General features: G+C 68.1%; 1 protein-coding gene and 1 long non-coding RNA gene across 2 annotated transcripts; one reads left to right on the top strand and one right to left on the bottom strand.

Annotated features, from left to right (window-relative positions):
• DTX1 (deltex E3 ubiquitin ligase 1) lies at positions 1-10635 on the top strand. The gene is given in 13 exon segments (XM_048323154.1): positions 1-75; positions 1389-2169; positions 5508-6003; positions 6005-6068; positions 6070-6108; positions 6110-6168; positions 7623-7684; positions 7809-7970; positions 8171-8232; positions 8358-8516; positions 8915-9076; positions 9158-9247; positions 10070-10635. Coding segments are annotated over 12 exon segments (1857 nt in total). The 5' UTR covers positions 1-75; positions 1389-1892; the 3' UTR covers positions 10295-10635.
• Positions 10585-11309, bottom strand: LOC125335485. Its single transcript, XR_007207466.1, has 2 exons — positions 11255-11309; positions 10585-10836 (listed from the first exon to the last, which is right to left on the bottom strand). It is a non-coding gene; the product is annotated as an uncharacterized LOC125335485 (long non-coding RNA).
• Between the last annotated feature and the right edge of the window lie 237 nt (positions 11310-11546).

The raw sequence follows: 11546 nt of genomic DNA, 5'->3' as shown, positions 1-11546 counted from the left end.
CCGCGCCCGCCGCCGCCGCCGCCGCCGCTGCTCCCGGTGCGGCTGCGGGTCCCGGCGCGGCTGCGGCCGCCGGAGGTAACGGCGCGGGGGCCGCGGCTCGGAGCGGCGGCGGCCATGGCGGGGCGGGGGGGCGGCTCGGGGGGCGGCGGGACCGGGCACCGGCGGGCGGGGGGATGCCGTGCGTCGCGGGAGACCGGGCACCGGGGTGGGGGGACGAGGCACCGGGGGGGCTGGGGCTGCCGTGTCTCGGGGGGACCGTGCGCCGGAGGGATGGATGGGGGCTGCTGTGCAGCGGCGGGGACCGTGCGCCGGGGGGGGACACAACAGGCACCGAGCGGGGGGAGCCTGCCGTGCTCGCGGATACCGTGCGCCGGGGGGGCCGTGCGCCGGCGGCTTGCGGGCTGCCGTGCGTCGTGGGGGACCGGCCACCGGCGGGGGACCGTGCACCGGGGGGCTGCCGTGAGGCGGGGGGGGGGGGGGGGGACGGGGGACACCGTGCACGGGGGCCAGGCCTGGTCTTTCAACCCCCCCATCCACGAAGAGCAGCCGGGCCCCGGTCTGGGGGGGCTGCTGGCGCCGGGGCTCGTCCCCACCGCGCGGTCCGGGGGGGCTCAGGGCTGGGGTGAGGGTCCCCCCCTCCGCGGTGCTCGGGGTCACGGCGGGCGCTGGGCTGGGTGCACACGCGTGTGGGGTGCGCGGTGCGTGTGAGCACGGCCGAGCCGGAGCTGTGGCCGTGTGTGTGTCCGCGGGGGGGTTGTTGTGCTGCCGGGGCTCCCCGTGTCTGTCCGCGCCTGTGTCGGTCCCGCTGTCTGTCCGTGTCACCGGCTGTGCGTGTGCCAGCGCGTGTGCCCGTGTCTCTCGGTGTCAGTGTGTCTGTGCGTGCCCGGCCGTGGCCGTCCCTCTGTCTGCCTCCTGTTTGTGCAGCCAATCCCCCCTTGCCCGGGACCCCCACCCGCCGCCGTGGGGCTGGGGGTTGCCGTGGGTGGGATCGGGGCCGGCCAGGAGCGGGGGGCCGGGATCACCCCCAACCCGATGCCTGCAGTGCAGATCATAAATCAGCGGCGGCTGGAGCGGGATCCAGGGCCCGCGGGCTCTCCGTCACCCAAAGCATCGGCGCGGGCAGCGATGAGGCTTTCCCGGGCTCGTGGGACCCCCAGCAGCCCCCCAGGGCCGAAAGCAGGGTGGCCTGTCCCCCCCTGTCCCCGTTGTCCCCGCTGTCACGCTGGAGGCCAGCAGCCGGCCGGGGCTGGCAAGCAGCCCACGCTGCCAGGGCTGCGGGCACCGCGGCCTCGCTGCCCGCCGGCTCCGCGGGGCGATGGGGACGGTCCCCCAGCTGCCACCCGCCTGGCGGTACCCGGGGTGACCCGCGCTGTGGCCCTGTTTTGCAGGTGACACCCCCCTCAGTTGCCACCAGTGACGTGCTGGGCGGCGGGGACAGCCGTGGAGCCACCGAGGACGTGGGCTGAGCAGCAGGACACGAGGAGGAAGAGGAGGAGTGGGTGTCTCGGGGACAGCTCCGTGGCTGCGTGTCCCCATCACCGCTCACAAACACCACCATCCCTGAGCCGACGCAGTCTGCGAGGTCCTGGTGGCTTTTTGGAGCCTGAGCCCTGCCAGCACCGCGGGGAGGAGGAAGGGCCGGGGAAGACGTGCCGGGTGATGGATGGCCCCAGCCCCGCGCGGCGGCCTCGGGGGAGCGGGACCGGGCGGCTCGGGGACCTCGGGGAGCTGGCTGGCAGCATCCGCCTCTGCAGAGCCCCGCAGCGCCCGCTGCACTGAGCTCCGGAGCCCGCAGCCGGCGGGAGCCCCGAGGAGGATTTGGAGGGGCCCCGGGTGACCCCCGCGTCGCCGTGCTGGGGGATGGTGCGGGGCTGAGCCGCCGTCCCCCGGGCATGGCACGGCAGGGCTCGGGGGCCATGCTGGCCTCGGGGGCCATGCTGGCCTCGGGGGGCCTGGGGTTCCCCCCCCAAAACCTGGCCCGCGTGGTGGTGTGGGAGTGGCTGAACGAGCACGGGCGCTGGCGGCCCTACTCGGCCGCCGTGTGCCACCACATCGAGAACGTGCTGAAGGAGGACGCCCGTGGCAGCGTGGTGCTGGGACAGGTCGATGTCCAGCTGGCGCCCTACGTCATCGACCTCCAGTCCATGCATCAGTTCCGGCAGGACACGGGTAAGGGGTTGGCGTCGAGCCAGGAACATCCAGCCACCCGTCCGTCCTTCCATCTGTCCGTCTGTCCATGCAGCCATCCATCCACACGGCCATCACTCCCTCTCTCTCTCCTTCCACGTCCCCATCCTTCCACCCACTGGTACATCCCTCCCTCCCTCCCTCCGTCCTTCCATCCCGCCATACTTCCATCTGTCCTTCCATTCCCCCCCCCCCCCCCCCGTGTGTATCTGTCTGTCTGTTGTTCCATTCATCCGTGAATCTGTCACTTCATATCTCTTCGTCTGTCATTCCTTCCATCCATCCATCCATCCATCCATCCATCCATCCATCCATCTTTCCCTCACTCCTTCCCTGCCAGCGTATCTCTACTTACTCATCCATCATTTCCTTCCTTCCTTCCTTCCTGCCTTCCTGCCTTCCTTCCTTCCGAATTCCTTCCTTCCTTCCTTCTCTCTACTTATTTGTCCATCACTTCATTCCCGTATCCCTCCATCCCTCCCTCCATCCCTCCATCTGCCCATCCATCTGTTCCCTCTCTCCTCCCCTCATTCTCCGGGGCTCTGGTTCCCCCATAGGCCCTTCCAGGCTCCTCAGCCCTTTCCTTTCCCACCCACCACAGACCCCCATCCTGGAGGGACATGTCCCCACATCCCTCCATGCCCTCTGCTCTCTGTGGGGTGCTGTGGTGTGTCCCACTATCCCACTGTCCCCTCATCCTCCCCTCCAAGCTGCTCCATCCCCAGGGAAGTGGGAAGGCCCCAGTTTGGACACTGGGAGCAGTGGTGGGCACTGGGATGGTTGCAGCTGTGCTGGTTGGTGCTGCAGCAGCGCATCCAGGCCACGTATCCTGTGGGAAATCAGAGCTGGTCCCACACTGGGACCAAGCCCAGACCCCATTAAACGTGTCCCTGTCACGGTGTGACCCATTAAACTGGCACGTGCCGGCGGTGCCGTGGGGGATGTGCTGTTCCAGGTGCATTCCTGCCCATCCCTGCGTCCCTACCCAGGGCAGGATCCGGTCCGGGCCAGGCAGAGCAGGCAGAGGACCTGCCACACATCAGGTGACACCCCTAAACTAGCCTGGGGACACCCCACAGCAGGACCCTCATGGTTGTGCCACCTCAGCCCAGCCACCGATGCCATCATTCCCAGTCCCCAGGGATGCCAAATGACCCCGAGTGTGGAAGTGGCTCGTGCCATGGGCTGGGGACCAAAGCAGGGACCTGCCACCTGCCTCTGCCATCCAGCCTGGCTCTGAATCCGTCTCCAGCTGGTCACGGACTTGGCAAAGGGCAGCTTGGCACCTGCAGCCCTGAGTCAGCGAGGACGCCGGCACGACCCGGAGGGTCCGCGCTGACTCAGAGCTGCGGGAGCCACCGGGACACCCTGGCTGTCCCCATGCCACCTCCTGCCAGCTTTGGCCAGGACCCATTCTCTGACAGCACCTGGCATCGCGTCCCACGGCCACAATGCTGGGTATTCCTTGGGGGCATGTGCCCCCGGTGGGGCCATGAATGGATTTGGGGTGGCAAAACTGTTGGGGTCCCTCCCCTGGGACTCCTGGTTTGATATATGCGTGTTGCAGTATCCCCACTGCAACACAAAACAACTCTTCCCAGGGTGTCCCTGGGTACCACGGTCCCTGTGCCAGCAGGGCTTGGGGACAGGGATGCTGAGAGAGCGACCTTGGTGTCCCCAGGGGTGTCATGGCAGGGGATGTGGCCATTGTCCTCAGCATCGTGTGCCCCATCCCTGTATCCATCTCTCCCCATCCTCCCTTCCCACGGGTGAGGCCCAGGCTTTGGAGGCTGTCACATGGCTCGTGGAGCTCAGGGACAAGAGGGTCCCCTGAGCTGAGGGTGCTCCTGGTGCCTGCTGTGACATGGGGACCCAGGGAAGGTCGGCAGGAGGTTGGGGGCTCAGGGGCCTTGGCCGACGCAGTGCCTGGGGACAGAGAAACCCAGTGACGGAGGGAAACGAGGTGACCCCGTTCCGAGAGTGGGGACGTGCGTCCCCTCCCGGTGGCCCTGGGGACACTGGCTCGGCCCTGTGACTCTGGCATGGCTGGCAGAGGGGGCAGGGGCTGGGGGCTGGGGACAACTGGTGGCCCCTGGGGACCAGGAGCTGCAGCTGCATGTGCCAAGGGGAATGGGCTGGTCCTCACGTGTCCTCTGGGGGATGTGGCATTTGGGATGGGGATGTGAGGGGCAGGGGGATTCGGGATTTGGGATGGGGATGTGAGGTGCGAGGGGATACAGGAAGGGGGTGTGGGGGGCAGGGGGATGCAGGATGGGCATGTGAGGGGCAGGGGGATTTGGGATTTGGGATGGGGATGTGAGGGGCAGGGACCTGTGGGGTGCAGTTGCAAGGACCAGTGGGTCCGGGATGTGTATATGGGCGGGATGGGGGACACAGGTGCAAGGAGGCAGGCAGGGCTGGGAACTGAGGTGGGATACAGGACACGGATGTGAGCGGAATGGGGATGGCAGTGGGCAGTGGGGCGTGGGTGTGAGCGGGCAGCGGGGTGTGAGCGGGCAGTGGGGTGTGAGTGGGTGTGAGTGGTCAGTGGGGTGTAGGCAGGAGCCAGCAGTGGGATTTGGGGTGTGGGCAGGAGCGGGCAGCAGGGCCCCCCCTCTCCCCTCCTGCGGCCCCGGCGGAGCTGCCTCAGCACAAGGCAGCAGCTGGGGCCTGGCTCTGCTGCCTGATGCGGCCGATGATTAATGACCGTTAATTAGTGCCGTTAATCGAGCTGGGCAAACCGTGCCGGCGAGGGGATAGACAGGCCCCGTGCCGGGGGGGGCACTTGAGGAGAGGGCTGCGATGCCTCCCCCCATGGCGGAGCTGCAGGATCCAGCTCCAGCCCAAACGAGTGGCGAGGGGCTGGGGTGGGGCCCTGTGGGACAATCCCTGGCTGTGTCACTGCCAGCGCCAGCAGCTGTCAGGAAACCTCTCCTGACCGGGAAATGCTTCCCCTGCCCTGGGACGGCCACGGGGAGGGGAGGGTGGGCTTGGACCAGAGGGATGGAAAAAAGCTGGGAAAAGCACAAGGGCTGAGCAGCATCTCCCTTCCCAGGGCATCCGGGACGATGATCCCGAGGGTTGGCAGCCACTCTGTCACCAGTGGCGGTTGAGGGTGGGATGCATCCATAGGGAAGCACTTGGGTGCAACGGGGATGCATCCATAGGGAAGTTGGTGTTGTGAAGGGGCAGAGTGGCTGTTGTCCTCCAAAGCTCCTCTGTATCCCAATCCCCGCGGGATGCCGGGCTGGCAGTCGGACACAGAGGTGTCTGTGTCGGCGGGGGTCCCTCCGCCGGTGTCACACCCGCTGTCTCCCCAGGGACCATGCGCCCCGTCCGGAGGAACTTCTACGACCCCTCCTCAGCGCCGGGCAAGGGAATCGTGTGGGAATGGGAGAACGACAACAACTCCTGGACTCCCTACGACATGGACATCTGCATCACCATCCAGAACGCCTACGAGAAGCAGCACCCCTGGCTGGACCTCTCCTCCCTGGGCTTCTGCTACCTCATCTACTTCAGCAGCATGTCCCAAATGAACCGGCAAACGCAGCGCAAGCGGCGGCTGCGGCGCCGCATGGACCTGGCCTATCCCCTCACCATGGGCTCCATCCCCAAGTCGCAGTCGTGGCCGGTGGGCGCCAGCACGGGCACCCCCTGCTCGTGCCCCCAGTGCCTGCTGGTCAACAGCACCCGCGCCGCCTCCAACGCCATCCTGGCCTCCCAGCGCCGCAAACTCTACCCCGGCGCCGTCCGCCAGAGCAGCACCTTCGCCGGGGGAACCCTGTGGCCGGCGGGGACGGGGACGCGGCGGTGGTGGCGGGGGCGCGGCCAAGGGTGAAGGGCTGCGGGTGGCCGGCGCGGGGTTTGCCCCCGGGCAGGGGCGTGCCCAGCGCGGCTCTGCCGGGGCTCAACAACCTCAAACCGGCCCGGGACGCAGCGCGGGGCCGGACTGGGCGCCAGGGCCACTGTCCCCCCCGGGTAAGATGGGTGGGTGGGGACGGGGACGGCCGGGGTGTCACCGAGGCGGGGGGGGATGCAGGGATGGGCACACAGAGGGGGGAAAGGGGTGGTGGAGGTGGCTCCTCCCCGGCTGTCACCTTGCAAGCAGCTCTTGTGGCACCGTGGCACCTCCAGCCCCGGTGGTCCCCACCCTTGGGATGTGGTGGGGGGACGGACACTTCTCATCCCAGTGGTTCTTGGATCCCTGCAGAGGGGATGTGGTGATCCGTGCTGTGCCGTGTCACACTGTGCCATGCTATGCTGTGCCAGGCCGTGCCATGCTATCCATGGCAGACGGGGAGCATGGAGTGCCTGGCCCCAGGGGAACCGTGTCCCCAGTGCCAGCATGGGCTGTGTCACCCAGCTCCTGATGCCACCAGGCAGATCCCTGGGGAGGGCACAGCTGTGGGGAGGGAGCACAGCCCCGGTGTCCCTTCCCTGGTGGGAATGATTCACCAGGGGGGTCCAGGTGGGCAAGCAGACCCCCGGAATTGTGTCCTGGTGGGTGTCCCTATCCTGGCACCCACATCCTCACGGCTGTACCCCGTGGTGGGTTGGCCTGGTGTTCCCCTCAGGACCAGGCTGGGGGAGCAGGTGGCTTCTCTGAGCCCCCGGCAGCTCGTGGCACATTTCCTTCCCCTGCTCTGTCCTGCTTTCACTTCCGTGTGCCAGGCGCTGGGCTGAGCAGTCCTTGTCCCTGTCCCCATCACTGTCCCCCTGTCCTGGCACATACCTATGGACAGGTGGGAGGGGGTTTGGAAGACCCTGGGATGGGGCTGGGCCCCCATCACTGCCCCGGCCTTGGTGTGAGTACAGGAGCTTTGGGAATGAGGAAAAACACCCTCAGCCCCAGCTGGGGTGGGAGGGGATTTTGGGATCAGGGAGGGCGATGGGGGCTGTTCCCATGCTGCTGAGCTGGGCAGCAGGAGCACTCGGGACTGGGCTCTGCTGGGCTTCCCTCCCTCCCTCCCTCCCTGTCCCTGGCACACCCGTCCCCAGCTCCCCCTGCCCCACATGCACTGTCCTGGGCACGGTGACACCGGTGCTACCTGCTGCTGGCAGCCCCCAGGTGGGGGGGTCCCTGGGGAGCACACGAGGGGCGGCACTTCCCTGCAGGGACCGTCGGGATACCCTGACAAGGCCCCTACCCTGGGTGGAGGAGGACGTGATGCCACCGGTGCCATTGGGGTGCCCAGAGATGGACAGGTGGCACGGGGGTGACAGCCCCGTGGGATGGGACAGCAGCCCCCCAAGCTGGTGAGGGGACACCCTGCTGTGTCCCATGGGGAGGACCCTGCCTGGGGACAGTGCCAGCAGCCCCCAGGGGACACCCTGCCCTGTGTCCCACGGGGATGCTGCTGCTCTGGGGCCGTGCCATGCGAGGAAGGGACAGTGCCAGCCCGGCTGAGCCCCCTCCCCTCCCATCTCCTCAGGGTCCCAGCGCTCCCGGTCAAGAACCTGAACGGCTCCGGCCCCGTCCATCCCGCCCTCGCAGGTACGGGGGGTCCGGCCAGCGGCGCGGTGTCACGGCGAGGTGACAGCGTGGGCGGGGAGCGGGGGACACTGCCGGGGGGTGGGAAGGACGGACAGACGGACGGACAGGCGCTCTCCCGGCGCAGGGATGACGGGGATCCTCATGTGCGCCGCCGGGCTGCCCGTGTGCCTGACCCGCGCCCCCAAACCCATCCTGCACCCGCCGCCGGTCAGCAAGAGCGACATCAAACCTGTCCCCGGCGTCAACGGCATCTGCAGGAAAACCAAGAAGAAGCAGCTCAAGAAGAGTAAGGAGCCACCAATGTCGCAGCGGGATCAGGGCCGGGGGGCACGCGGAGGGGGACGGAGGGACCCCCGAGCGGTTTGCCTGCGGTGGTGCCCATCGCTGCTTTGTGCCACGTGGCGGCGGAAGGCGGCAGGGCTGTCCCCGTCCTGGTGGCAGGGCGGTTGTGGCACCGCGGGCAGGCTCTGATGTCAATCCCCTCAGGTAAGACCCCCGAGGACGTGGTGCGCCGCTACATCCAGAAGGTGAAGAACCCCCCAGATGAGGTGAGCGTGTGGGGGGGGGGTTGGCTCTGGGGGGCTTGGGGGGCTCCGGGAGGCTCAGGCAGGGGACGGGCAGAGAGCCGGGGGTGACCCCTCATCCCCCCGGATGCTGATCCCGTTCCCGGCAGGATTGCACCATCTGCATGGAGCGGCTGGTCACCTCCTCCGGCTACGAGGGCGTGCTGAGCCCCAGGGGCATCAAGCCGGAGCTGGTGGGCAAGCTGGGCAAGTGCGGGCACATGTACCACCTGCTGTGCCTGCTCGCCATGTACAACAACGGCAACAAGGTCAGCCGCGCCCCGGGGCTGGGTGGGTGTCGGGCGGGGCGCTTGGGGGTGCGGGAGGGTGCTGGGTGGGTGTTGGAGTGGATGTGAGAGGTGTTGGGTAGGTGCAGGGGTGGGTGCTGGGGGGTGCTGGATGGGTTCTGGGTGTTGGGTGGGTGCTGGAGAGTGCTGGGGCGTTCCGGGTGGGTGCTGGGTGTTGGGTGGGTGCTGGGGCGTTCCGGGTGGGTGCTGAGGGGGTTCTGGGTGTTGGGTGGGTGCTGGATGGGTGCTAGGTGGGTGCTGGGGAGTGCTGGGGCGTTCGGGGTGGGTGCTGAGGCGGTGCTGGGTGTTGGGTGGGTGCTGAGGGGGTCCAGGTGGGTGCCGGGTGGGTGCCACCCCTGACGCCCCCGCGGTGCCCCCAGGACGGGAGCCTGCAGTGCCCCACCTGCAAGGCCATTTACGGGGAGAAGACGGGCACGCAGCCCCCCGGGAAGATGGAATTCCACCTCATCCCCCACTCCCTCCCGGGATACACCGACTCCAAAACCATCCGGATCGTCTACGACATCCCCACCGGCATCCAGGTGAGGGGGGGATCCCCGGCTGGGATGGGCACCCCCATCCTGTGCCGCCCCCAGTCACCCCCTGTCCCCTCACCCACCCAGGGCCCGGAGCATCCCAATCCCGGGAAGAAATTCACGGCACGAGGCTTCCCACGGCACTGCTACCTGCCCGACAACGAGAAGGGCAGGAAGGTGAGACCCCGATGGGATGGGATGGGATGGGATGGGATGGGATGGGATGGGATGGGATGGGAAGAGAAAGAAGAGTGGGATGGAATGAGATAGGAAGGCACAGAATGGGAAGGGATGGGGTGGAAGGAGGAAGGATGGGATGGGAGGGAGTGGGGAAGGGAAGGGAAGGGAAGGGAAGGGAAGGGAAGGGAAGGGAAGGGAAGGGAAGGGAAGGGAAGGGAAGGGAAGGGAAGGGAAGGGAAGGGAAGGGAAGGGAAGGGAAGGGAAGGGAAGGGAAGGGAAGGGAAGGGAAGGGAAGGGAAGGGAAGGGAAGGGAAGGGAAGGGAAGGGAAGGGAAGGGAAGGGAAGGGAAGGGAAGGGAAGGGAAGGGAAGGGAAGGGAAGGGAAGGGAAGGGAAGGGAAGGGATGGGGTGGGATAGGATAGAATGGGGAGGGATGGGATGGGATGGTTAGTGCTGGGGTGGGATGGGATGAGAAGAGAAAGGATGGGATGAGATAGGAAGAGAAGGGATGGAGTGGGATGGAAGGAGAATGGATGGGATGGGAAGGAATGGGATGGGCTGAGGAAGAGAAGGGATGGGATGGGAGGGATAGGATAGAATGGGAAGGGATAGGATAGGACAGAGAGGCTGCAGCTGCACTGGGTGGGATGGGGCTGGCGAGTGCCACAGCGAAGGGTGGCATCCTGTGGGCACCGTGCCGGGGCTGAATCCCACCCCGGGGGCTGAGGCTGGGGCTGTGCCAGCGGGAGGAGGTGCCAGGGGTGCCGGGTGGCCGTGCCCGTCCATCCAGCTGGGCGAACCATGGCCGTGCCGGCCGCAGGTGCTGAAGCTGCTGATCGTGGCCTGGGACCGGCGGCTCATCTTCACCATCGGCACCTCCAACACCACGGGCGAGTCGGACACGGTGGTGTGGAACGAGATCCACCACAAGACCGAGTTCGGCTCCAACCTGACGGGCCACGGCTACCCCGACCCCAACTACCTGGACAACGTCCTGGCCGAGCTGCTGGCCCAGGGCGTGTCCGAGGCCACCCTCAAGGACTGAGGCCGGGCTCGGGGGCTCCCCTCGCCCCCGTGTCCCCGCCCGTGCCACCGCCGCCTGCGCCGCTTCACCGCAGCCCCGCCCGGCGGGCTCTTCCCCCGTCCCGGGCCACCCGGTGCCACCCACCACGTGTCCCCGTGTGCGTCTGTCTGTCGCCCCGTCCCGTCCCGGCTCGCCCCGCTCTCGTGGCGATAGCGTCGTGGTCTTTTTCTACCCGTGGCCTCTTTGCGCGTCTGTGCCACCTGTGTCACCCGTGTCACCCGCCGCTGCCCCGCGGAGCCGCGCACAGCCGGTGCCATGTACATCTCTGTGTTACAGAATACACCCCGTGCCGGGCTGCTGTCCCCGCGTCCCCTCTGTGGCCCCACCGGCGTCCCTGCCCCTCCCAGGGCGGGCTGAGGGGGGAAAGCTGGGGGGTGCCGGGGGTCTCGGGGCAGGGAGGGGACTTGCGGGTGGCTCCGAGGTCTCGTCGCGGTGGGCGAAGGCGGCGTGGGCGATGTCCAGGTCTCGCAACACCTCCTGCAGCCTGTCCCCAACGGGTCCCCCTGCACCCCAGGGTGGGGTCAGGGCCCGGCACCCACCTGTGGCATCCCCCAGCAGCCACCTGTGGCACCCACCCGCGGCCCCCACCCCCCTGACAGTCCCCCTGGCACCCACCCCGCCCCGCATCCATCCCCGACACCCACCCGTGGTGTCCCCCCCGCCCCCCAGACCACCCCACCCCACCCGGTCCCCCCGTGCCATCACATTCCCACCCCGTGTCCCCACCACCCGCCAACCCCCCGGACCGCGTGTGTGCCCGTGTGCCCGTGTGCCCTCTCCGTGTGTATCTGCTGTCCCCTCGTGGAGGGAGCCAGTGCGGTGCTCTGTGGTGCCCGTGGGGCTCTGCAGGCGTGTGCCAGCCCCCACCCCTGGCTGCAGGGTCCCCATAGCACCCCCAGTGCCCCTCAGGGCTCCCCGTACCTGCCTGGCCCGGGCAGGGGGGCCCGGCCACCGCGCTGCCCACGGCACCCCCGGCCAGCGCTGCCCTGCAGGACAGGGACCCTCAGGACATTCCCACCCTGCCCACCAGCACCCAAAGGTCCCCCTGGGTACCCCTGTGCCACCTTCTTGACCCCTGGTCCCCACCACCCTGCAAGACAGGGACCTTCAGGACACTCCCACCCTGCCCTCCAGCACCCAAAGGTCCCCCCGGACCCCCAGCTCCCACTGTCCTTGGGGAGAGGGACCCTCAGGACACTCCCACCCTGTCCAC

Source organism: Corvus hawaiiensis, chromosome 18 (assembly GCF_020740725.1).
Source record: "Corvus hawaiiensis isolate bCorHaw1 chromosome 18, bCorHaw1.pri.cur, whole genome shotgun sequence".
Taxonomy (NCBI): Eukaryota; Metazoa; Chordata; class Aves; order Passeriformes; family Corvidae; genus Corvus; species Corvus hawaiiensis.
The sequence above is the reverse complement of the archived record's forward strand: the minus strand, read 5'-3'. Positions and strand labels throughout refer to the sequence as shown.